The 27,386-nt window shown below is 42.8% G+C and overlaps 1 protein-coding gene across 10 annotated transcripts in view; it reads left to right on the top strand.

The window, feature by feature from the left end:
• Positions 1–27,386, top strand: part of NCOA7 (nuclear receptor coactivator 7) — a 160,685-nt gene that overhangs the window by 130,863 nt on the left and 2,436 nt on the right. For 9 of the 10 annotated variants that reach the window (XM_070073629.1, XM_008263471.4, XM_008263473.4 and 6 more), the window contains 5 exons: positions 12,162–12,309; positions 20,922–21,047; positions 23,439–23,591; positions 26,780–26,875; positions 27,246–27,319. In XM_070073629.1, the coding sequence (XP_069929730.1) occupies positions 12,162–12,309; positions 20,922–21,047; positions 23,439–23,591; positions 26,780–26,875; positions 27,246–27,319 (597 nt within the window). Of the gene's footprint in view, positions 1–12,161; positions 12,310–18,114; positions 18,767–20,921; positions 21,048–23,438; positions 23,592–26,779; positions 26,876–27,245; positions 27,320–27,386 lie in introns of those variants that run through there. The other variant, XM_008263475.4, reaches the window with a different exon arrangement.

Here is a 27,386-nt window from a genome sequence, read left to right as displayed (position 1 = left end):
CCCGTGGGGGAGACACTGGAAGGACTTTCAGGCAGCCTGGTGAGGACAGCGCAGTCGTGTTTCACATTGTTTCCCCCTCTCTGCCATTTTTTCTTGGTCTCTTTCCAGAACTACTTCTCCTTCCTTAAAAATTAGCACTTCCCAGGCACCAGTACTTGACCTGGTGTTTGTTCTCTGAATCTCCCCTGCTTTCTCTTGTGTGTGTGTGTGTGTGTGTGTGTGTGTGTGTGTGAGAGAGAGAGAGAGAGAGAGAGAGAGAGAGAGAGAGACAGGGACAGAGATGAGAGATCAGGCCTGCCTCTTCAAAAGCAGAGAGCAGCCAGAGGGGCTGCGATTACTGGTGACTGTGTTGGCTCAGCCAGAATCCCAGGACGGTGTGCTGTGGCAGCTAAGGCTCAGAGATGCTCCATGATGCCAGACCACAGGGCGAATCCCTGGGGAGCCAGCAACCAGGTGGTCAGCAGCCTTTCCCAGGGCTAGCAAATTATGACTGAGACACCATGGAGTCTGTTGACTTTCAAGACAATCAGCTTCAGCAAAGTGGTGAGGGAAAAAAATAAGATGTAAAAACTCCACCTTTTAGCAGAAAGTTATCCGAGCCAGGCTTGACTTAACAAACGCATACACCAAGAGGTTAATCCAATCAGCATGGAAGAATCTAGGACTGAAGAGGACTTGGAAAATATGCCATCCCAAATCTTGACAGCACACTCTGAAGGGCAGGTGGAGGGGGGGAGGGAATTCAGGAAGCAGCGGCATCCAGAAACATTAATTTTTTCTAATGGGGCAGTAGAAGCACATGTAGGGGTCAAGATGGAGTCAAGGGATGACAAGATGGGGGAGACGGGGCAGAAATAACAGACGGCGTTCAGCAAGGAGTGGGACCATCAGGAGGACGGGGAGAAGAGTGAAAGTGGATGAAAGAGGGAGTGCCGTCTTCTGAAAAACAGCACCATAGCAAGGAGGGCAGGGGGAGAGCCTGGTGAGGACCGCGCTGCAGAGGACCCTCTGGCCAGGGGCGGGCAGCTGGGATGGAGAGGGGAGAACTTGAGGACGTGGAGGTTGGGAACAGCTCCTGTGTGTCAGAGAAAAGGGAAAGAGCCTGGAAATGCACCGAGGGCGGTGGGTTTTTCCTGGCCACGGTTAGGGGCGTTGATTGCCACACAATCCGTTAAGCATGAATAAGCAAACACAGCAACATTTATCATCCCGAGATACAAGTTGGAAACATGACTGCACATTGGGGAGTTTCTGGGGTCTGTGTGCGTGTGTTTCCCTAAGAGGGTATTTGGAAGGGTAGGTGCAGAAGGATCATACCCATGGGCCTCTAGGGGGATGGAAAGATTGGCCTGCAAGGGTGTCAGTCCAGGAGGGCTCTGGGGGACAGGAGAAGGGGCAGGAGCAAAGGTCAAGGTGGGAACCCAGCAGGTGAGGGGGAGGATTGTGCAAGGTGGAAGGCAGCAGGACAGGACTTGAGATCTTTTCCAGTTTTCAGGGTTGGGTTCTGGGAACTAACCACTTGGAAAACCCAGTGGGCCAAAAAGAACCATTCCAAGAATTAGGTTAAATAAACATAAGACAACTTTAACCCACAAAGAAAAACGATGAAGTCATAATAAATAGTAAAGTAGCATAAACAAAGGAGAGAGAATTGAGCAAAAGTGGAGCTGGATTCCTGCTCTTTGGTCTCCAGGGGCCTGTGAACTTATGTAAGAGAATGGATTCCAAATAAATTTTAATTTTCTCTTTTGGAACAGGCCATTTGAATCCCTCATTCCTCTGCTGTTCCCACAGAGGCATCATATGAGGCTGCCCTGGAGAGAATGGTGGAATATTAGGCACGAGGCTATTTATTGCTGAAGCGAGTTGGGGTGTGCAGTGCCTGAATGTCTGAGAGAAATGACATGACCATTCCCCATCGGGGTGCCCCACTGCAGGACACGCCTCTGAGATTTCCCAGCTCACTTTCCTGAGATTGGGCCGACTCTGTTGGCATCAGAGATAGAGCCCACCGCCTGAGGAGGAGGGAGGACGTGGAGGGAGTCTGCACCATGTTCACCGTGTCCCCAGGCACAAAGCACAGTGCTGACTGGCTGGGGCATGGGCCCTGGAAGACAGAACTGTGAGCCTGTAGGTGAGAGGTGCAGCAGCAAGAATGAGTCGGGACTGGGCAGTATGTGCCCTGAGGATCACCAGGATGCTCATTAATAATGTTACTTCCATCTCATTAATAAAACTCAAACCCAAGGAAGTAGTCGACTCATCCTGTGATGTGAGTCCTCTAATTACGTATGGAAAGAAGCAAAAATGCACTTGTTCCCTTTGGAGTTCAGCATTTACTTTTTTTTTTTTTTTTTTTTTTTTGAGAATACCTTTCCTGTTCTGTAAGGACGTTTTCCTCCTGTGATGAGTCCAAGAAATCCAGTGCTAAAGCTGCTCTTGACCCACCATTGGCTGCTGCAGCATGGGCCACTCTCAGCACAAACAAACCCAGAGCCTTGAATGTTACTTACTGCAAACCTGGCGGTCCCAAAAGAAGAGGCTTGGAATAAGCCCCTCAACCTGATCACCCAAATTCTTGCCCTAGGCTGAGATATTTCTTCTAGAACGAATGACATCAGCGGGCAAGAATGCTTTATGCCAAAACTGACCACCCACCCACCCACTGCCACTTGTTTCTGCTCCTGAGAAACACACACAGCCATTTCCTCCCATAGTGTGCCCTTAGTGACGGGTCTGGGCCTACATCCCAGCACCAGCAGCGTGCCATGCTCAAATGTGTCTGCTCCTGAAGTCATCGGGGCGAGCTCAGACAGCTGCCAGCCCCTTCGCTGGAGTATCCCTTCAGCAGTGATGGGGTGGAGAAGGGGTGTGTTTCCTCCAGTGTGCTTACCTCTGTTAGACCCCACTTCATTCAATAGAGCGGCTCCAGAAATGCTCAGCTTCCAAGAAGGTTTTAAGCCCTACGTCTTTCTTAGGAAATCCTTTAGACTTTATAAAAAATTCCCTTTAGTCCCCATCCACCCTCCCAGTAGGAACCAATTGTCTTCATCAAGAAAGGTGTGCCTAATTATACCCTCCCCGGCAATAAGAAGTCTGCTTATCTTAAATCTGCAGAACTACACAAAGAAACTAACGTCCTTGTCAGCAGAAACGGAAGTAACAGGCGACAACTAAGCGAGCTTTCTTTCCCTAAAGTCTTTATTGACTGTCATTTCTCACAATTGGTGTTTTTAAATAATGTCTAAGAAGAAATGAAATCTTACCTCCAACTCCGTGACTCATTCCCTTGCCGTCTTGCTCCAGAGTGTATGACAATGTGAACTGTTACCATTCATTTCTTGGATTGTTTGCGTCTTCACTGAATGTTCACGTTGTTGGCAACTTCCTCCAGGAGAGTAAAATGTGAGAGGGCGAATGAACAATGCCTTATGGAAAGTGGAGCTAGGGACCGGCGCTATGATTTGGCAGATTAACATGCCACCTGCAGTGCCAGCCAGCATCCAATGTCTTGAGTGTTGGTTTGAGTCTAGCTATTCCTCTTCCAGTCCAGGTCCCTGCCGCCTACCTGGGAGACCTGAATGGAGTTCCAGGTTCCTGGTTTCAGCCTGGCCCAACCCTGGCTGTTGTGGTCATTTGGGTAATGAACCAGAAGACAGAAAATATACAGCCCCCTGAATCACCCATGAGTGTGTGTGTGTGTGTGTGTGTGTGTGTAACTCTGCCTTTCAAATAAATAAAAGAAATCTTTAAAATATGTAGTTAGATGTGTGTGTTGTGTCATAAGTAAGAAATTACATGGGAAATAGTTCAGAAATCAATGTGCAGAAATCGGAGAACTTTTTAGTGTGGTAGAAAGGACCCTGCGAGCTGTTTCTGCTGAGATAGGGATGGCTGTCAGTCCTTTATGTCTAAGGAGAGCTAGTTGAATTAAGTGACATCCCGTATTCCCCCAACCCCCCCTCTAATACTCTAAGCTCACGTAGACAGTGACAGTGCACAGGAACTATTGCCTAAGGAGCAGTATGCTCCAGCCAGAGATCACCAGGAACAGGCCCTGGAGCCGAACGCATTTGGTTGAGCTGCTGCCATGAGGGAGCCGTGGGCCATCTCCATAAGCGGCTGTGAGAGAGGGGGTACGGGATTTAGGTTTGAGTTAAGAGACTTTAGGGGAAGACTTCAGAAAGTAGGACTTTGTTCTAGAGGGAGTGCTGTCACAAAGCAAGGGAAATTCTGTGATCGACTACCTTCTTAAAAGGAGAACTCTTAGAGATTGGTGTTATAATTGATTAAAAAATCATGGTTATTCATACTCCCCAGTTTAGGGGGATGTTTGGCCATTTTTGTGGGTGGAGAATATTTGTGATTTTTGTGTTCAGATGTGATTACAGAGTGGTCTTGTTTTCGTCGCCATCACAGAGTGGCCTTAGCTGATATTGCCATTATGTGAAATTGTTTATCACCAGTAGAACACCAGGGCTCAGGGGTGAGTGCCAGGCCAGCACCTAGCAACACTGAAGCTGAGGTCACAGCACCAGGCTGGATCCCAGGTGTTCGGGCTGCTTTGCTGTTTCTCCCAGTAAGACACCCAACAAACAATCAAGAAACCATTTGTGGTTTTCATATTTAAAAATTTTCAACATGAACGTGCACATAAAAAGTGTCAACTCTTCCAAAAGTTAGAATGATGTATATTTGCCTCTCTCCTCCAAAAGACATTGAAGATGGACTTGATTTTTAAGTTTTGGAAAAATTAAGAGTTAGAATTGTATACTTATCTGATCCTTCTGGAATGGTGATTTATTTCATGTTTTCTTAGTTAATTTTTAGTAGGTAGGAAGGTAAAAGTATTATTACCCCTATACAGGACAACATGGTATTATATATCAAGACTATAGATGAATTTTTCCTTTGATGATGCAGTTCCAATCTGGGACAATTATCCTACAGCTATCTGTGTACGCATGAGAAATGACTCACCTGTGACGTTAATTCATCATAGCACTGTTTATTACAGCACAATCTTGGAAATAATCCAAGTATCCAACTTTGGAGGATAGTTATACAAACAGTGGTAATCACGCCGTAAAGTACTTTGTAGCTAGGGAAAGAAGTGAGAAAACAGTTACACACTGATGTGAAAAGAAATCTAAGATATATTGCTAAGTGAAAAAAAGTTAAGATAAAGAATTAAAAAGACAGGAATTATGTATTCATATTTATATCTAAACATTACAAATACAGGCAAAAATGGATAAATCACCTTTGTGAGGTGGACAGGAATGTTAAAAGGAAACTTTTCATTACATGCCTTGTAAAATGTAATTTTGATATTTGAATCATAGAAATGTACCTCTATTTTGAGAATTAAAAGTTTAAAGAAAGATCGATCTGATATAAAACATGTCTTTCTCCCATGCCATTCTATTCCCCACAGGTAAGCATTTTGATCAGTTGCTCATGTTCCTTTCAGAGTAGTCTGCTGTGTTAGTCAAGGCTCTCCAAAAGAAACAGAACCAATAGGATGTGTTGCACACAGAGAATAAGGAGCAGGCTCTCGGAATTGTGCGGGCTGGTAAATGCGAAAGATACAGGGCAGGCCAGCAGGCTGGCAGCCCAGGGGAGAGCTGATGTCGCAGGATCAAATCTCGGCAAAGTCCAAATGCATAGTTCTGTCTTCTCAGTGATATGGGAAATGACCCCCTAAAATCTATATGAAAATGTGGCCCCTGAAAGTTCCCCAGAAGTCCCATCTCAGTGCCACATAAGCCATCGAAATTTGGGGTGCCATATGATATCACCATATGCTTATTAATAAATCCCCAATATTAATAAGCCCGAGAGGGTTCTTGCCTGATACTTAGAGAAGAATTCTAAATACCAGCATAAATAAGCAAGGCAGCATGGTACCTTTTCAGCTTTTATTTAGTGAGAAAGACGTAGAGGAGAGTGAGAGCTTTATCTAAGAGGGGGGTAAATCTAGGTTATACTGAGCACCAGGAACCAGCCACGTGGCATCTAGGCCAGGAAGCCTAGGGCGGGTGGCCCGAAGGCCACGTGCCCTGGAGGCACAGGGCCACAGCAAGCCCCCTCCTGGCCAGAAGCCAGGGCAAAGAAGAGAAGGTGGACACACCGTGTCCCAGGCTTTTAACCCACTTCCAAAAGGGAGTGGTTAATTAACCTGATTGGCTGGTGGGCACCCAGGTGTGGTCAGGTAGGGGCATGAGGTCACACAGGGGTGTGGCAAAGGCATGGTCTTCCAGCTCACAAACCTAATCGATTTTAACCTGTATGCCTGCCTACTTCATCAGGGGCTCAATCTTTTTTGCTTAAGGCCTGTAACTGATTGGATGAAGCCTGCCCACAATACAGAGGGTCATCTGTTTAACTCTCAGTTTACTGATCTGTATGTTAAAAATGTCTTCACAGATATTAAAGTATTTTTATACATTAAAATTGCTATATTTGGTTAAAAAAAAATGTCTTCACAGAAACATCAAGGCTGCCGGTTGACCAAAACTGAGTACCAGGGCCTGGCTGCACTGAAGCATAACTATTATATCTCTGTATAATTATAGCTTATATCAATATCTATATTTAGCTGTAATATAAATATTAGCATGCCACAAACACTTGGTCTTGGTTGGTTACATGTTTTAAAGAAGAAATCTAAAAAGAAATCTTTAAAATACATAAAAATTAGTAATTCTGTACTATGGGGAGGAAGAGGCATGATTTTTTTTTAACTTTTATTTAATGAATATAAATTTCCAAAGTATAGCTTATGGATTACAATGGCTTCCCCCCCATAATGTCCCTCCCACCCGCAACCCTCCCCGTTCCCACTCCCTCTCCCCTTCCATTCACATCAAGATTCATTTTCGATTCTCTTTATATACAGAAGATCAGTTTAGCATACATTAAGTAAAGATTTCAACAGTTTGCACCCCCATAGAAACACAAAGTGAAATATATTGTTTGAGTACTCATTAAAGCATTAAATCTCAATGTACAGCACACTAAGGATAGAGATCCTACATGAGGAGTAAGTGCACAGTGACTCCTGTTGTTGACTTAACAAATTGACACTCTTGTTTATGGCCTCAGTAATCACCCTAGGCTCTTGTCATGAGCTGCCAAGGCTATGGAAGCCCCCTGAGTTCACTGACTCTGATCATATTTAGACAAGGTCGTAGTCAAAGTGGAAGTTCTCTCCTCCCTTCAGAGAAAGGTACCTCCTTCTTTGATGGCCCATTCTTTCCGCTGGGATCTTACTCACAGAGATCTTTCATTTAGGTCCTCTTTTTTTTTTTTTTTCTGCCAGAGTGTCTTGGCTTTCCATGCCTGAAATACTCTCATGGGCTTTTCAGCCAGATCTGCGTGCCTTAAGGGGTGATTCTGAGGCCAGAGTGCTACTTAGGACATCTGCCATTCTATGAGTCTGCTGTGTATCACACTTCCCATGTTGGATCATTCTCTCCCTTTTTTATTCTATCAGTTAGTATTTGCAGATACTAGTCTTGTTTGACTAGTGACTTTGACTCTTAGACCTATCAATGTGATCAGTTGTGAATAGAAATTGATCACTGGGACTAGTGAGATGGCATTGGTACATGCCACTTTGATGGGATTGAATTGGAATCCCCTGGTGTGTTTCTAACTCTACCGTTTGAGGTAAGTCAGCTTGAGCATGTTCCAAATTGCACATCTCTTCCCTCTCTTATTCCCACTCTTATATTTAACAGTGATCACTTTTCAGTTAAGTTTCAGCACTTAAGAAGAATTGTGTATTGATTACAGTATTCAACCAAAAGTATTAAGTAGAACAAACAAAAAAAAAATACTAAGAGGGATAACATATTAAGTTGCTCATCAACAGTCAGGGTGAGGGCTGATCAAGTCACCGTTTCTCATAGTGTTCATTTCACTTTAACAGGTTTCCTTTTTGGTGCTCAGTTAGTTGTCACCGATCAGGGAGAACATATGGTATTTGTCCCTTTGGGATTGGCTTATTTCACTCAGCATAATGTTTTCCAAATTCCTAACAGGGATAACTTTTCAGTTAAAATTTAAACACCTAAGAATAATTGTGTGTTAATTACAGAGTTCAATCAATCGTACTAGAACAAAAAAAAATACTAAAATGGATAAAGTATTACATTGTACATCAACCGTCAGACAAGAGCTGATCAAGTCACTGTTTCTCATAGTGTCCATTTCACTTCAACAAGTTTCCCCTGTGGTGCTCAGTTAGTTGTCGCCAATCAGGGAGATCATATGATATTTGTCCCTTTGGGACTGCCTTAATTCACAAAGCATGATGTTTTCAAATTCCTCCATCTTGTTGCAAATGACTGGGTTTCGTTGTTTTTGACTGCTGTATAGTATTCGATAGAGTACATGTCCCATAATTTCTTTATCCAGTCTACTGTTGATGGGCATTTGGGTTGGTTCCAGGTCTTAGCTATTGTGAATTGAGCTGCAATAAACATTAATGTGCAGACTGCTTGTTTGTTTGCCAATTTCATTTCCTTTGGGTAAATTCCAAGGAGTGGGATGGCTGGGTTGAATGGTAGGGTTATATTCAGGTTTCTGAGGAATCTCCAGACTGACTTCCATAGTGGCTTAACCAATTTGCATTCCCACCAACAGTGGGTTAGTGTCCCTTTTTCCCCACATCCTCGCCAGCATCTGTTGTTGGTAGATTTCTGCATGTGAGCCATTCTAACTGGGGTGAGGTGAAACCTCATTGTGGTTTTGATTTGCATTTCCCTGATTGCTAGTGATCTTGAACATTTTTTCATGTGCCTGTTGGCCATTTGGATTTCCTCTTTTGAAAAATGTCTATTGAGGTCCTTGGCCCATCTCTTAAGTGGGTTGTTTGTTTTGATGTTGTGGAGTTTCTTGATTTCTTTGTAGATTCTGGTGATCAACCCTTTATCAGTTGCATAGTTTGCAAATATATTTTCCCATTCTGTTGGTTGCCTCTTCACTTTCCTGACTGTTTCTTTTGCAGTACAGAAACTTCTCAATTTGATGCAATCCCAAATGTTAATTTTGGCTTTGACTGCCTGTGCTTCTGGGGTCTTTTCCAAGAAGTCATTGCAGGTACCTATATCTTGCAGGCTTCCTCCAATGTTCTCTAATAATTTGATGGTGTTAGGTCATAGATTTAAGTCTTTAATCCATGTTGAGTGAATTTTTGTGTAAGGTGAAAGGTAGGGGTCTTGCTTCATGCTTCTGCACGTGGAAATCCAGTTTTCCCAGCACCATATATTGAATAGACTGTCCTTACTGCAGGGATTGGTTTTGGATCCTTGATCAAATGAGTTGGCTGTAGATGTTTGGACTTATTTCTGGTGTTTCTATTGTGTTCCATTGGTCTATCCATCTGTTTCTGTACCAGTACCATGCTGTTTTGATTACAACTCCCCTGTAGTATGTCCTGAAATCTGGTATTGTGATGAGAGGCATGATTAATATATAAAGGCAAATGTTTCTCTGAAGGGAGGAGAGAACCTCCACTTTGACTATGACCGTGTCTAAACAAGATAAGAGTCGGAGAACTCAAGGGGCTTCCATAGCCTTGGAAACTCATAACTGGTGCATAGGGAGATTACTGATGCCATAAACAGGAGTGTCAATTGGTAAAGTCAACAACAGGAGTCACTGTGCACTTACTCCTCATGTAGGATCTCTGTCCTTAACGTGCTGTACACTGAGGCTTAATGCTATAACGAGTACTCAAACAGTATATTTCACTTTGTGTTTCTATGGGGGTGCAAACGACTGAAATCTTTACTTAATGTACACTAAACTGATCTTCTGTAAAAAAAAAAAAAAAGAAAGAAAGAAAGAAATTATCAATTCCCAACTTGACTCTCACTGGGATTAAACATGACAATAGGTCAGATCTGATTTCATCATCATTTAAAAAAAATCATCTATTATTTTTCACTTTATGTTTCTGTGTGGGAGCAAACTGTTGAAATACTTACTTAAGGTATACTAAGCTGATCTTCTGTATATTAAGATAATCGAAAATGAATCTTGATGTGAATGGAAGGGGAGAGGGAGTGGGAAAGGGGAGGGTTGTGGGTGGGAGGGACGGTATGGGGGGGGAAGCCATTGTAACACATGAGTCGTACTTTGGAAATTTATATTCATTAAATAAAAGATAAAAAAAATATATATATATAAAGGCAAATGATTTGGAAACTCATGTTTACTGTATATAGTTTCCCACAAATTGAAAAGAAAAATATTGATGCCATAAACCACAAAAAGGCAACTCACAAAAGAACAGTCTAACCAAGAAGGAAACATCTCCTGACATGTAAAGAAATGCACAGTGAGTCAGGTAAATCTTTTACCCAGTAAACTTATTTATTAAAAGAAAGGTACCTAATGGTGTAATGAAACTTAGACATAAACTGCAAAGTTGGTGTCAAAGAAAGTCGCCATCCTTTTAGAGGCATTTTGGGAGCATGAGTCAGGAACCATAAAGTCATGCCATTGGTCCAGTAATCCCTTTCTGTGACTTAACAGGCAGTAATTCAAGAGATGGTAAAAGGCATAGACTATGCAAGAAATTCATGGCTGGAAAATGTTGGGAATAACACTAGTTATTATCTTGATTTTAGAAATACAAGCAACATTATTCATACAATCCAAGAAATAAAAGCAATCTGTCCTGACAGAGAAATGAAGACTAAATGTGGTTTATTAATTCATGAAATGTAGCCATGAAAAACAAATACAACATTAGGTATACGGTAAAGATGTAATGTTACATGTAACACTTGTGTCTTGGCTGTGATTGCAGGAAAAGAAAACTGTGTACGGGCTATATATACACGTAGGAACAGGAAATGGGAATCTGGAAGCCCAAAAATAGTTTGACCCATTGGAATATTAAAGTTGTGGGTCAAATTTATGTTTTGTTTCAGTTCCATTAGCATCATTATAATGTTTTAGCATAATTACTACTTTTGAAAATTTCATGAGAAGTTAACATTGTCCCAAACAGTAGCTTCCAAATGAAATGATCAGTTTGCAATTACAAGAATCTTTAAAACAGTCATTTGGTTCTATTGCCCTCTCTGCTGTGATGATATGGAGTCTAAAATCAGAATTCTCCTGAGTTTCTCATTTAGGAGATATTTTTAGAGGAACTGGACTGTTCTTTGCTTAGGAACCAGCTATCTCTGTATTGATTAAGCTTAGAGAAGCATCAGAGCTTCTATATATTAAATATGTATAAGAGAACAGAGAAATTGGAAGCAAAGTACATTCCAATGGCAATAAAATTAGATGTCTTTTTAAAAAATTATTTTAAATTTATTATGGGGGGGGGAGAAAGGAGGAGAGAGAGGAGGGGAAGGGAAGAGGATGGAGAAAGGGAGAGAGACAGAGAGAGAAGAAAAATCTTCCATCCATTTGGTTCATCCCTCAAATGACAAAGCAAGGAGCCATGCACTCAATCTGGTCTCTCACACTTGAGCCATCATCTGGTGCCTCCCAAGGCATGCATTATCAGGGAGCTGGATCAGAATCAGGAAGCAGGACTGAAGCCTGCACTCTGATATGGGATGAAAGCATCTCACGAAGCATCTAGACTGTTTCGCAAATGCCCGGCCCTAGATCTCGTTCTAATATTAACATAATAGCTAGTGTTACTCCTGATACTTTTCTAGTTATCACAGGTTTATATTAATACATATTAAATACAATATAATAGTATTTTGACCTACATAAAGACCCAATGGAGTGTTGTATATTTTTATTCCTAGCTAGAATTTCAGTATTTTCTCTCAGTGAATACAAGTGTCCAGTAAATGAAGACCCAATGATGAAAACACATTGAGTGTAAATATTTCATTGGTTGTTTTACAGTTTATGTTTCCTCTGTTGATCTTTCCCTCAGATTGAAAATACAGTTTTGACAATTTCCCAATGCCTATGGATTTCTGTCCTCATTTGTTGACTCTTGTTTTCTTGAGTTTGGAAGGCTACTCAGAGAATCTTGACAGAAGGAAATTTGCAAATAAACAAAATGGATTTGCCAAACAGGAAAAAGAGGTTGTAGGTATCCAAGTCCTTGCTAGTGCCTACCAGAAAGCAGAGTGGGTGTTAACGCCTTTGGTGACTGTGTTTTTCAGGGTGGATCATTTGTACACATTCTTTGTTCAGTGGTCTCCTGACGTCTACGGGAAGGATGCCAAAGAGCAAGGCTTTGTTGTAGTGGAAAAAGAGGAGCTGAATATGATTGACAACTTCTTCAGTGAGCCAACTACCAAGAGCTGGGAGGTGAGTACTTGGGTGGAGTTATGCTGCCATGGCCCTGTCAGCACAGTGTGTAGTTGAAATGATCTCCAGTTTGGACTCGAAGCAGCTTGCTGATAAAGTACACAATGAGACCCAGGAAGTTACAGGGCAAGATGACTTTAATTATGTGTGTCAGAAGGACAGTACCGCCAACACCATGTATACATGCCCACAATTCATTCTGATCCCACTCTACACATCCATCTGTATCCTCACTCTTAGCTGCATGCTGCCTTTGAAAGGTCAGAATTTTTTTTTTTTGTAAAGGGCCAGATGTTAAATATTTTTGATCTCATATAATCTTGGTGCAACTACTCACATCTGCCACTATAGAGCAAAAGCAGCCCTTGAAAATACATACGTTAATAAGCACAGCTGTTTCCATTGCATACCATTACTATATATCTCAAAATTTTACTCATTTTTTACTCATTTTTAATTTTTTGTTTTTAATCAAAATTTTTTTCAGTAATTTTAATGCTATCTTTGAAAATATTAAAGACTTCATTTAATATGCCAAACAGGAGCAGATGGTGGGCTGAATTTGGCTAACAGGCTGTAGTTTGCCAACTTCCCACCCCTCATCCAATCAGACAAGCACCTTTTTTGGGTAGCGCCCTGGAAATCTGATGATGGATAAGACAGGCTGGCTGTGCTTAATAAGTTCACAGAACTGGGAAGCTGGGAGATGAGACAGGGAGACATATGCCTGCCTCTTCCTACGGCTAAGCCTTTTCTTCATCCTGTAGATCCCTACTATCTGGCTCCTTGAGTCTTTGCAGCTCTGCTCCTCTCTCAGAGCCCACAAGGCATTTCTTCTTTCCCAGCTTAGACAGACGGTTAGCGGATTCAGGAGACACCTGTATTGAATTCCTGGCTTCAGCCTTGGCCCAGCCGTGGGCAAATAAATTATATTTTTAAAAATGTATTTAATGCTGCCAAATCCCTTTTACCCAATATAGAAAATTTGAGCTCCTTAATTTGGCCTGAAATAATATTGGTAATTTTTTTCCGAACCTGCATGAAACCTTGTCTTCACTAGGGATGCAATGGATGAAATCAGTAGAGCTTCACCTCAAGGAATTTAAATAAATCATTCAATATAATGTAACAGGTGGCAATAGGTAAGGTGCCAGGTGCTTCAGTAGTGTGTAGTTAGTCTCTAGGCCCAGCCAGGGGCATCAGGAAACACTTCCTGAAGCATTGATCTTAACATAGGTCAGAAATTAGAGTCTGCATAGTTGGGGTGGGATTGAAATAAAAACAGATTGTGTTGGTGAGAGAAAAGTCTGTGCGGAGAAATGACCCAGAGGAGAAAGAGCATGGGCATTCGATGGATGGTTCAGCAAACATTTACTGGGGTGGAAGCAGAGTGTAAAGCTGAGGGAGTGACAAGAAATGAGGCTGCAAAAGAAAGAGCAGATCTTGAAGGACCTACTTAGCCAACAGTAGGAGTTTGGCCATTTCCTTAGGGACAGTAGGTATGGTTTTGAGCATGGGGAAGCACACTGAGATACACAGATTGAGTGGGCAGCAATAGATTAGAGTTGGACAACTCTAGAGGCTTGATGGCCCATTAGGAAGGAGACTTTTCAGGAACTGAGAGGTAATGGCTGCTGAGAAAGCATCAGGAAGGGTGGAGATAGTTGGGTGTCTCCAAAAGACAGAGAGAAGGTGTAATTCATAGACATTGTGAGTTAGTAGATTGGAAGTATCAGGAAGATGTCAAGATTGCTCTTGGTTGGTTTTTAAAGTGGGGAGTGGAGTGACATGGTACCTTCTTGTCACTGAGCTAAAGTGCAAAGCAGAGGGATAGGATTTATCCAGAAAGGTTCTGTGTTCTGGTTTCAATCTCGGTTTGTACCCTTGGAATGCCCAAGAGACAACTAAGCATGAAACTCACAAAAGAGATCTGAAGACACACTTTTGAAAACCGCTAACAAAGCTGAAGTTGTGAGCGCAGCTGAGGTCATCCCAGGAGAGGGTATACAGTGAGAGGAAAACCGGGCTGAGAACAGAAACTTGACGTTTGCCAGCATTAAAAAGAGCCACGGCAGAGTCCTTCAAGGTAACCAAGAGGGAGAAGCTGGAAAGGGAGAGGGAAGCAAGCGAGGAAAGCCAGGTCTCAGACACGGCGGCAGGAGGAAGTCCCTGTCAAAAATGACCAAGAGCTGGAAGGGTCAGAAGACACGAACAGAGAAGTTGGGTCTTTTGGATTTAAAACCAAGAAAGTAGTTGGTAGCTTTGACAAAAGCAGTTTCATTAAAGTGACAGGGTCAAAATTTAGATTCTAGTAGAGGGAGAGCAAGGAGAATTGGTAAATGAGGGCAAAGAACTCACTTAGTTTTGGAGAGAAGAAATGAGATGACACAGTAAAAGCTAGGAGAGATGAGGTGGGGCGAGGGTTTCCCTCTTGAAGGGAGACTGACATTCTAGATGTGAACAGAGAGGATCTTAGAGTAGATGGTGTGGAAGATAAGTGATAAGGTCAGCAATAACCGGAAGAGTGGGTCCCTAAGAATGTGCCAGTGATGTGAGCTGTATCATATTATGAAAGAGTTTTACGTTTTTAATGGTTCGGTGGTATATTTGATCTCTTTATTTAACAGTTCCACTGTTGAGGAATCATTGCCTTGATTCGAGCTTTTCTCAAGGATGAAATGATCTGCAACCCTTATTATTCCCTTAGTTTCCCAGAAGTGAAATTTCATGGTATTAGGTACAAACATGTTAAGGAAGGTTCCTGGTTTTTTCATATAATGCCGGCCTAACTTGCCCACATGTGAAGAATACCGTTCCTGTTTCAGCCAGCAGCAGGGTATTATTGCTAAAAATTTTTTTTTCTAGTTTTTAAGATGAGAACTGATATCTAGCAATTTGTTATTTTGTTGATTACTCTTGAGGCTAGAATGAATATAAATAGTAGCCATTTGTGCCGGTTCTTCCCTATGAAGTCTACTCATTGCCTTTGCTCATTTTCCTAAGGGCTCTAATTTTTTTTTTTTTTTTTTTTTTTTGACAGGCAGAGTTAGACAGTGAGAGAGACAGAGAGAAAGGTCTTCCTTTTCCATTGGTTCACCCCCCAAAATGGCCGCTATGGTTGGTGCGCTGTGGTCGGCGCACTGTGCCAATCCGAAGCCAGGAGCCAGGTGCTTCCTCCTGGTCTCCCATGTGGGTGCAGGGCCCAAGCACTCGGGCCATCCTCCACTGCACTCCCGGGCCACAGCAGAGGGCTGGACTGGAAGAGGAGCAACCAGGACAGAACCTGGCACCCCAACCGGGACTAGAATCCCGTGTGCCAGTGACGCAGGCAGAGGATTAGCCTAGTGAGCTGCGGAGCAGGCCTAAGGACTCTTCTTAACTCCACCACTTGTTTTGAGCTCTTTGTGATGAAGGATTTTTATTCTTTGTCCCTTGTGTTTTTGAAAGATTTTCCCCATTTTGCTATTTGTCTTTCAATTTTTGATGGTTTTTATTATGCTTCTTTCTTCTAGTAACATTATGTATAGTTAGCCCTGCACTCTCAATTTAAGATCTTACTCAGGCTACAATTGGCTTTTTTTTTTTTTAATGTATGGTAGATGATATTTTTAATTTTTCCCCAGAACTATCTAATGATTTGTTTCCTGAATCACATTGTAATGTCTTATATTGGTGCTTTGCTGTCTATTTAAGGTGTCACTTAACCACACAAGTGAGTTCATACACTCCTATGCTCAAAACCCTCAGTGGCCCCCACTGCCTTGAGCAATTGTTAATCACCTGAGCAATCACTAGAATAACCACTGGGGATTTTTTTTTAAAAATGTCTATTTGTTTGAAAGGAACAGCCCCCCCCCCCCCCACCACCACACACACACATCCTCCATCTGTTCCCCACATGCCCACAACCGCCTAGGCTGGGCCAGGCCAAAGCCAGGAGCAAGGAACTGCATCCGATCTCCCATGTGGGTGGCAAGGACCCAAGTACTTGAGTCCAGTCCCTTATCACTGGAGACTTTGATTCGGTGGATCTGGAGGAGGAGTTTCAGAATCCGCATTTTCCGGAGTTCCTAGTGATTCTGAAGAACAGCCAGGTTTTACAGACATTGACCACAGGATAAACTCTAAGCCCCTTCAGGGCATCAAGCTTCCTCATTCTGTACTCTCACTCCCTCCCCAGCCTCATTCCTCTCCCTTGCCTCTGCTTGCCTTGCTGCCCTCCTGCAGCCTTAGAAGCCCTAGAGTCATCTCTGCACCTGGCTGTGCCCTTCACCTGGCATCTCTCCCCCAAACCCTCCCCTCCCCGGAGCTCTGCAACTGAAGCCCCTTCATGAAAATCCATCTCAGAGCTCCACAGGTGGTCCCAACCTCCTTTTAGCATTAGTACCCCATGAGGTGGATGCATTTAATTTATAGTTGTCTCTCTGCTGTCTCTTCACCTAGTGGAGACTATGGACCGAATTATGTCTTTGCTCCTGGCCAAACACTTGGTATTCACAGTCGGAAAAGAAGCCCTGAGTAAAGTTAGCTGCCAGGAAGGGCTGGTATTTCTCCTTCCAGTTAAGATGCCTGCATCCCACATCATTGTACTTGGATTTGATATCAAGCTCCAGCTCCTGCTGGCTGTTATTGAATTTTGGGAATGAACCAGCAGATAGTAGCTGTCTCTCAGTCTCTCTGTCTCTGAAATTACAGGAAAAAAAATGGGAGTGAGCAGTTAAGTTGCTGCTTAGGATGCCTTTATCTCATATCAGGGTCCCTGGGGTTAAGTCCCAGCTCCGCTTCTGATTCTAGCTTTCTAGTGATGTGCAGTCAGGGAGGCAGCAGGTGATGGTTTAAAGGGATGGTGCCCCTGCCATCCACATGGAAGACCCAGACTGAGTCCCTGGCTCTCAGCTTCAGCCTGGTCCAACTCCAGCTGTTGTGTTGTGCACACTGGGTGAGGAAACCAGCTGATGGGAGCATGCTATCTCTTTCTCTCTCTCTCTCTGCCTCTCAATAAAAATAAAAATTAAAAATAAATAAAGAAATAAAACTGATTTTTTTTAAAAAAATGTTAATTTTTGTGAAGTGCCAGGCACTGAAGAAGTGCTCCTTCACTGGCACAAAATCCCAGTGATTCTGCTCCACGTTGTGTCCAGGCCCTTGAGTCAGTTCTGGCTGACCTGGGATGGCTACTAATCTGCAGGGAATCCTATTTGTAACTGACCCCCAGGATGAATGGTGCAGTAGTACCCTTAGCCCCTTCACAGCCCCCAAGACCAAAAGGCTACTTCAGATCTGGGAGAGTCACAGAAAGAGCACTGAAAATTGACCCAGTGGTGATCTCTACTTCTTTCCAACTCATGACATCTAATCTGAGGAGTGGAGAATCACCATACTTACCATCATTAACACTGATTGTACAGTGTAAGAGGCTACATGTTACTCTGCTGGCATTATGTAACACTACATCACAGAGGGGCCGGTGTTGTGGTGTAGAAGGTTAAGCTGCCGCTTGCAGTGCCAGTATCCGATATGGGTGCTGGTTCAAGTCCTGGCTGCTCCGCTTCCCATCCAACTCCCTGCTAATGTGCCTGGAAAAAGCAGCTGAAGACAGCCCAAGTACTTGGGCACCTGCACCCACATGGGAGACCTGGATGAAGCTCCTGACTTCTGGCTTCAGCCTGGCCCAGCCCAAACATTGTGGCCATTTGGGGAGTGAACCAGTGGATGGAAGATTGATCTCTCTTTCTGCCTTTCAAATAAATAAGTAAATCTTTTTTTTTTTAATTTTTCAAAAAAAAAACTACATCATAGAAACCAGACGTTCTCCCATGTTTTTGAAGTCACTTATGCCCAACAAATCTGACATGGCATTGGAATGAAATGCATTGTTCTCACTTTAATGAACCTACCTCAGTTAAAGGCTCTTTTTCATCTTTGCTTGGAGATTCAAACTAATGCCAGGAAGTGTACACTGCATTTATAATGGAAGCTTAGAGTTAACAGTGGGGCTGGGGAAAATACTCTGAAAAGACAGGGCCAGAAAAGCTAAGTTCACCAGCAGACAGTTACCAAGTAAAACATAAGAAGAAAAAACGAGAGAGAAAAAAACAACAATGGGGTTTTATTGAACTGTTGGGAAATCACCCTTTCAAAGGTGAAAGTGTCATTTTACAGTATCACAGCCATGCCTGACGGGAAGTGGGTTTGCTCTCAGTCCTAATTTGGGCGTGTTCCTGTAGAAATGTTGAACTCTCTCCTAAGGAAAACAGAAACTCAACCTTGCAGGAAACTAGATACTGAAAGCAGTTGTAGCTTGGCGGCGTGGCTATAAGTCTGTGTGGTGCAGAGGTGGCTAGAAAACAGAAGTGCTTCTCTTTGGACAGCAAACCTTGCAATGAGAGGCCGGAGGGTGCCCTTGGACATTCAGATTTTCTATTGTGCCAGACCTGACCAAGAGCCTTTTGTGAAGGTAGGTCGCAGTGTGTCCCTGAGGGCTAAGCCAAGGCCCGGAATGCTCAGAGAGGTTTCTGGAGTTTGTTCTAATGAGATTGGATTGTGCTGACATCTCAACCAGAGCAGGTATTTGATTCATTGTGCAGATGGATATGGTGTAGCTGCTCATTCCCGTTAGAGTTAGAAATCCATGTTTGATTTTTTTTTTCATCTTACACCCGATTTTGTACTTGTGGTAAATGTAAAATCCACCAGTTATCTTATTTTGTATATTTAAAATGCTGGCTTTGCGATTCTTTGCTACTGTTTTCTCTGTGTTAATACTCTTTCAGGAGATGGTAAAATTTAAAAACTGATTCCTTTCATGTAGATCTGGCACAGGTGACAACTGCTAGTTTTTATTTATCACTGTGTGTTTTAGAAATTGAGTAAGTGCATCCTCGGAAGCTTGCACTGGATGTAACTTACATGCTATTTCTCTGTAATACAGAAGTCATTAATACTGGCTTCCCCGGAGTGTTCATGAATTATTTGTAATATATATATATATATATATATATATATCCCTCAATTTCAAAATAATGCATTTAGCGAATTCATTCATTTAATTCATTCATTTAGCATTTAGAACTGCAGCTCACTAGGCTAATCCTCTGCCTGTGGCCCTGGCACACCGGGTTCTAGTCCCGGTTGGGGCGCTGGATTCTGTCCTGGTTGCTCCTCTTCCAGTCCAGCTCTCTGCTTTGGCCCGGGAGTGCAGTGGAGGATGGCCCAAGTGCTTGGGCCCTGCACCTGCATGGGAGACCAGGAGGAGGCACCTGGCTCCTGGCTTTGGATAGGTGCAGTGCGCTGGCTGCAGTAGCCATGTAGGGGGTGAAACAACGGAAGGAAGACCTTTCTCTCTGTCTCTCTCACTGTCTAACTCTGCCTGTCAAAAAAAATTTTTAAATTTTAGAAAAAAAGAACTCAAGAGGGGCAAAAGATGAATTTTATATCAGACTTTATTTATAGGTTTATGAAACATATAGAATGTTAAAAACACTGATGCCCTCATCTCAGAAGCATCATATAAGGGATCACAGTAGATTAAAATGAATAAAGGCATGCACGTATGTGAAAATGCAGTGCCATATCATATCATGAAGTTAGGTTATCATGAAGATGGATTTTTAGATGAAATGGACTTTGTAGTTCATAAGTATAGATACCACTAATGAATGTTGTAGACAATATAACGTTTCTCAGTTTAGAAGGGAAAAATACTTTGATCAGTTCTGAACTGAACATGAAGAATCAGAACCTAGTTGTAATTTAGATTTAAGCCCCATGCTTCTCTTGTGGTTGCTCCTGGTGGTTGTAGTCATTCATTATTTCCATCAGAGTTGGTTGCTACGTGGACAACCTTGAGATAAAATGTCAGGAACCTTGATTAAAAACTATGCTTATCTTCCCGAACTCCCTATTTATAGAAGATGTACTCACTGAATTATCTCTGATTATTTCCTTAACAACTCAAATATAGATGCAGGCTACAGGAGACAAATGTAGGGTATATGTTGCTTATGGAGTTATATACAATTCTCAAGGACTGAGCAATCCACAGCAAGAGCAGAACTGGGATACTCAGGACTTTATATGTATTATAAGCTTCAGCTGCAGTGTCTTGAATTCTGCATTCATTCTGAAATTGAAAAATTAGCCATTTCTGGGGCAGGCATTTGGTGCAGTGGTTAAAATTGAGATGCTGCTTGGGATGCCTGCATCCCATATTGGAGTGCCAGTGTTAGAGTCCTGTTCTGCCCCCTGATTCCAGCTTCTTGTTAATATGCATGCTGGGAGACAGAAGGGGACGGTTCAAGTAGTTGAGTCCCTGTCATTCTTGTAGGAGACCCAGATTGAATTCCAGCTTCTGGCTTTGGCCTGATCCAGCCCTAGCTGTTACCTCTCTCTCCTCCCACCCCCCACCACCTCTCCCTTTCTCTCTCTCTCTGCCTGTCTCTGATATAAATTAAATTTTCTATAAAAAAAATACCCTAGTCATTTTGCTAGAGTCCTGTTCAGTTTATTTCTTGCTATCAAAACTCTCCCTTCAGCATGGTATATCTGAGGGAGTTTGACAGCAGCTGGAAGAAAAGCAAAATCCATCCTCCTTGGTTGTTTGCTCCCTGTAGATCATCACTGTTGAGGAGGCAAAGCGCAGGAAGAGCACGTGCAGCTACTATGAAGATGCAGACGAGGAGGTGCTGCCAGTCCTGCAGCCCCACAGCGCGCTCCTGGAGAACATGCACATAGAGCAGGTGCGTTTCCTGGGCCTTGAAAGTATTTCCCAACCCTGACAGTATTTGTTCTTCTGACTTGGGGTGAAGAGTGAGTCAGGTTTGAGACAAGGAATGGCAGCAGCTCTTAGCAATCTATATCTTACTTATTTATATCTTACTTATATTCCTTAGTAAGGAATGTATATCTTATATACAATATATCTTACTTATATTTCTTAGTAAGGAATCTCTCGCACTTCCCTCATTAGCAAGGCCTATGTCCCATTTGCTGCTTCAGAAAACTTAACAGCAGGGGTAGGCATTTGGGCATAGTGGGGTAAGCCACTGCTTAGTACACTGGCACCTTATACCCAAGTATCACATATCACGTCCCAGCTACTCCACTTCCTATCCAACTCCCTGCTTACGTACCTGGGAAGACAGTGGATAATGACTCAAGTGCTTGGGCCCCTGGACCCATGTTGGGGGACTGGATAGAGTTCCATATTTCTGGCTTTGGCCAGTCCTACTCCTCGCTGTTGTGGCTACTTGGGAGTGAACTGTGTATGGAAGAGCTCTCTCTCACTCTCCCTTTCTAGAAGATGAAAACAAAAAAACACATCGAGGACAGTTAGAACAATCTTCCCTACCACCTTCTTGGGAGCATTAGGAGATGTCAGACTCTAAGATCCTTCTGTCAAACCTGAAGCAAAGTCATTTCTTACCTTAAAAGTATTTTTCATGTCCTACCATAGCCATAATGTACTTCAAATGGACAAAGTTATCCTAGAAGTTGTGGCATGGTTCTGATGACTTTCACTTTAATAGCTGATGTGCTTTGTTTGCTTCATGAAAAGTACTTGTTTTTCTGTCATTTTCTTTGTGTATGTTATAAAAATTTGTTACTTGGATTTTATGATCTAATGCGCTTATGTTTTATTTGAGAGACATCAGAGGTATAATCACACACACACACACACACACACACACACATACATCCCATTAACTGGTTCGCTCTCAGATGCCTCCCAGGTTGAATCTGGGAGCCAGGAACTTAACCCCATCCTTGTGGGTGGTAGGGGTTAATTACTTTGAGCTACAACCACTGCTTGCCAGGGTGTACATTAGCAGGAAAGTGGAGCTGGGGCCAAGAATTGAACCCAGGCTTTCTGTTATGGGATGGAGTCATCTTAACCAGTAGGCCAAGTGCTCACCCTCTATAATATACTTACATTCCTTAGTAAGGAATCTCTCGCACTTCCCTCATAGTTATCTTAGAAACCTGAATTTCAGAGAACTTAATCAATCAAGTTTCCGTGCCCTATTTTACAAATGAGTCAGAAAAGGCTCAGGAAAGCCAATAGACTTTACCAAGCGCTTATAGAGATGGGATTCATGCCAGCTCTGGAGCTGATTTTAAATACTGCATAGCCTCCTTGAGTAATGTTTTTAAAATAATGTATATTATTCATACTTATGGCAGCCGAGTTTAGTATAAACATTGGTGTAGGTGAAAGATATGGTTACAATAAGGACAGACTCCCTCTGACTTCTCACATAAAACACTTGTTTTCTTACTCTCACTTCTGTAGGAAGCTGCAGTTGTCAGTAGCAGCTCTGAGCCAATGAGAATTTAGAAAGAATAATTGGAGGGGCTGGCCTTGTGGTACAACAGGTTAGGCCACTGCCTGCAATGCTGGTACCCCATTTGGTGTCAGTTTGAGTCCTGGCTACTCCACTTCCTATACAGTTCCCTGCTCATGTTCTTGGGAAGGCAGCAGATGATGGCCCAAGTGATTGGGCACCTGTACCCACAGGGCATACCTGGTTGAGGCTCCTGGTTCCTGGCTTTAACCTGGCCCAGCCCTGGCTGTTGTGGCCATTTGGAGAGTGAACCATTGAATCTAAGATCTCCCTCTCTGTAACTCTGATTTTTTCAAATAAATAAATAAATCTAAGGAAGAAAGGGTAAAAAGACAATTGGAGAAATACAAAGCGACTTAAGAAAGTTTCTGGGAAGTGGAATTAAACAGTGATGAGCATTTTCTGTGAGCTCTTTGAAGACCCTCCCATGAGCTGTTTGGTCAAAGTCAGGTTGGAGGGTAAAGGAAGAGTATCTAGTTCATATCTCTAGCTACTTCATTCTGCATCTTCAGTGTACAGTGGCATGGGAGAACCCCACAGTGAGACTCCCAAGGGGTCCTCTGGGTAGTGTCCCTGTCAAGGTAAATGCTGTCCATCAGTGATTTCCCTGTTTGGTTTTTAGTTGTTTTATAGTGGGAAATAGTCACCCAAATAAATAGTCACCCAAATAACGGTATGTAAGAGTCTGATTTTGAGTCTGAGTCACAGGTGGTTATGTTCTGCTTCTAGTTTGTGAGTGATTTGTGGGGGACCCATGTATTTACATCTCCTTCTTTGGCCCTGCAGCTGGCCCGTCGCCTTCCAGCAAGGGTACAAGGGTATCCCTGGAGACTGGCCTATAGCACGCTGGAGCACGGAACCAGCTTGAAAACTCTCTATCGGAAATCAGCATCACTGGATAGCCCTGTCCTGCTGGTCATCAAAGATATGGATAATCAGGTGAGGCCTTGTTCCTCTCATATGAAACATTTTAAATGTGATTTTCAAACCTACCCAATAGTAGAGAGACCAGCACAATGAAGTTCCATTACCCAGATATGACCGTTCGCAAGATTTTGCCACATTTCCTTCTTCTGTGTGTTTTTTCTTTATATTTTTCTTTGTTAAAGTATTTTGTGGTAAGTCCCTATCATGCCATCCCACCTCAACCTATGTCTGTCATCTGTAAAAGCAAAATAGAGCATTTCTCCTAGTCTCATTCTAAAGACTTATTTTTGCTATGCTTACCGTGGATTTGGAAACCATAATACTTGACAACCAGAAGCTGGAAAAGTCCAATCTGGATTTGGAGATAGTAGCAGAAATACATTCTGGTGCTACGCCATAGCCTTTTTTCTGTGTTGCTACAGTCCTACCCAAGAATGGTTGTGAGGGAGAATCAGTCTAGGCTAGGGTGTGTCCTGCCTGGAGGGTCCGGCTGTTGAGAAACATCAGGGTGTGTACTGCACCATTCTGATTTTACTCTCACCTCTGTTAGAGCTGGGCTTTCTTGGAGACACTGGTGAAATCGAGCTGTTTCTGCATGTATCCTACATTCTTTCTTCTTCCCTCATACGGAGTGGAATCTGTCCAGGTTCCTTTCATTAACTACCCCATCAGGCTTGTGCATCACTAGAAGGCATTATTCACATCTGTTCTTCATTCTTTTCACTTTGATCTGTGTTATGTTAAGAAGAAATCCTTTAAGATTTCTAAGATAGGGATGCCATATTTTTGTACTTACTGGTTTTCAAACAGATTTTATTCAACCCCCATTCATTAATTTATTCATTCAGCAAATGGCTAACTACGTGTTACAGACAGGGCATTGTTCAACATTGGAGGACTTACTGTGAAGCACAGAATCAACATGCATCATTTTAGGGGAAGCAGAACTTTGCTGTCATTGTGCATCTTAGGAAAAGTTAGAAGAGCTTGGGTACTAAAGACTCTCTTTCTTTCTTAGGATTATTTACTTCATTGAAAGGCAGAGTTACAGACAGAAGGGAGAGACAGAGAGCTTCCATCTGTTGGTTTGCTCCCCAAATGGCCAGAACTGGGCCAGGTCAAATCCAGGTGCCTAGAACTCTATCCAGGTCTCCCATGTTGGTGCAGGGGCCCAAGAACTTGGATCATATTCTCCTGCTTTCCTAGGCATATTAGCAGGGAGCTGGATCTGAAGTGGAGCAGCCGGGACTCAAATCAGTGCTCATATGGGATGCCAGGTCACAGGCAGTGGCTTAAGCCACTGTGTCACAGTGCCAGCCCCGACCCTGTCTTTCTTAATGGTAACCTTTGTGACTTTATAAAGAAATAATGATCGTTTCAGAGTTGCAGGGAGGAATTGAGCTGCTTTTGATGTTACTATTATTTCCTAATTGATGGCATTTTGTTTGATAACAATCCATGCTGGAATATTGGATGGAGTCAATATAAAACTTAAAATAATAACATATGGTATCAAATGCAATTATCGATGGGTTTAGTGAAGTGTCTGAGAAGTTGAGTGCTATGTGTTGAGTGAGGTATGACTTGGTTATGTTAGACCACTCATACAACCCTTCCCCATAAGTATAGATTAATTCTACTTAGTTACTGAAGACACCAGACTTTTTGGAGAACATGATGGTCCACACAGAGCAGGTGTGGATGCAGCACAGTCTCACCAGGCTGACTGTCAGCAGCTGCGTGCAAGAGGCCTACAGCTGAAGCTTATACTGTTTGTTAGGGGTGGAGTCTTATGATTCATGCACCTTGGGGCACTTGTATTGTTTGAGGGCACCTGAACACTAACTCTGCTTTCCCCACCCCACCTACCCCCAAGGAAAGAATGTGGCTTGGCTGTGTTTGGGAACATGACAGAACAACTCCTGTAAATGTATCTGAACATAAATTAAATGAAGTTCTAATGTAAAAATATTTCATAGGCCGAATGGTAGCTGTTAGGAACTCTGCAGAAACATTCAGTGAAAGAACCAGAACTGGTGGAAATTTTAAAAACAACAATCACTTAAAGTCTGGAAGATGTCCTAAGGGCATGCAGAGTGATATTCTAGGACATTTGAGGTACCACCTTCTTACCCTCTCCAACCCCCAGCTCAGAGTGACAGGAGTTCTCTGGGCAGGAGTCCGTTGTGGTGGACCCCCTCTAGGTGCGGGTCCTCAGCACTTCTTAGCACTACTCAAGGCCTGGATTTCAGAGGCTAAAAATCTAGGCAAGTGTGGCCTGTAGATAAGAGATTCTGTTCCTCCATCCAGACCCACTCACAGAGCCTTAGGCATGGCAGGCTGAGATACAGGGATCTCTCCTGCCCTTGTTCCAGTGCCCAGGGCAGAAGTTCCACGCCAGGTGAGGTAAGACAAGACCACAGGATACTGCCCCTGCCTACCACCCTACCCATAAAATAAGCTTGTTCCTCCAAGAGAAGAAAGCCATTGTCCAGCCTCTAATCTAGAGCAGTGGCTTAGAAGAAGCAGGTTGTAAGACATAGAGGAACTGACTTACTCAGATCACTAGAGGAAAGTTCAGGACACTCTAGAAAACCATGAAAGTATTTCTGGCAAACAAGAGGATTATTTTTTTCTTAAAAGTCATTTCAAACTAAGCTATATTGGCTCAATCATTTTAAGGATCTGGTTTTAATAAGTATATTGATATACATATTGATATCGTTACAGATCTAAAATAATGAAAGTTTGGTTTTCTTGGTGAAAAGCCTGGCTGTGATTCGCTAGTGACTAGTTCTCCCAAGCCCTCACCTTTGTGTGCAAGGTGCATCTTGTTGTTTACTGTTCCCAGTATGTTATCTGGTACTCACTTAAAAAAATAATTGTCTCTGTGGTTGAGTTTGGAAGTGTTGGGCCAAACTGTTGGCTTTTGACAAACAAGTTCTCTGAGTTTTATCTGATGGGTTTTCCTTGCATTAGGAAGCTAGGCAGCTGGGCCACTGGGGTTCCAGTTAGAGCTGGGACATTTTGTTGATTCTTTTGTTAGTAGGTCTTTTTACTTAACAACTATAATTTGGTAATAATATCTGCCAAAAGAGGTATGAGGTCTGGAACAAGACCGTATCAAAAATATTTCCTAAAGCTGTTCTTTGAGAGGTTTAGGTTTAAAAGTTGGTAACATTTCTGTTTTCCTTTGACAGATTTTTGGAGCATACGCAACTCATCCTTTCAAGTTCAGCGACCACTATTATGGCACAGGCGAGACTTTCCTGTACACATTTAGCCCCAATTTCAAGGTACCTAGATGGGAGAAATATCCAACTTCCCAATGGCACAGTGTCACCAGGGAGGTGGGTAGGGAGGGGTGGCTATGAGGGCACCAACTGGCCTGTAACCTCTTCTGGACTCATGCCAGCCCAGGTTAGCACTTCATGACACTAACACACAAACAGCTTCCAGGCCTTGGGAATTGCTCAGCCTGGGACCCAAACAGGGGCTGCAGCTGGGAGCAGCTGGAGACTGCGTTCCTGGGCCAGGTCTGGCAGCCCAGAGCTTGCTAGGTCAAGGGGTAGTTTCCTTCCACACAGAAGTTCTACCTAATGTTCACTGTTTGTTAATTTCTCCAGATTAAAATGTTTGTTCTCTGTTGTGTGTTTCTACCCCTAGGTCTTTAAGTGGAGTGGAGAAAATTCATATTTTATCAATGGAGACATAAGTTCTTTAGAACTTGGTGGTGGAGGGTAAGGTTGTGGTTGTTGTTACTGTTACTGTTTTACCACCTGATTTGAGTGGATCTGTTTAGTCTCA

This window comes from Oryctolagus cuniculus, chromosome 5, assembly GCF_964237555.1.
Source record: "Oryctolagus cuniculus chromosome 5, mOryCun1.1, whole genome shotgun sequence".
Taxonomy (NCBI): Eukaryota; Metazoa; Chordata; class Mammalia; order Lagomorpha; family Leporidae; genus Oryctolagus; species Oryctolagus cuniculus.
This window is presented reverse-complemented; position numbering and strand designations above follow the sequence as displayed.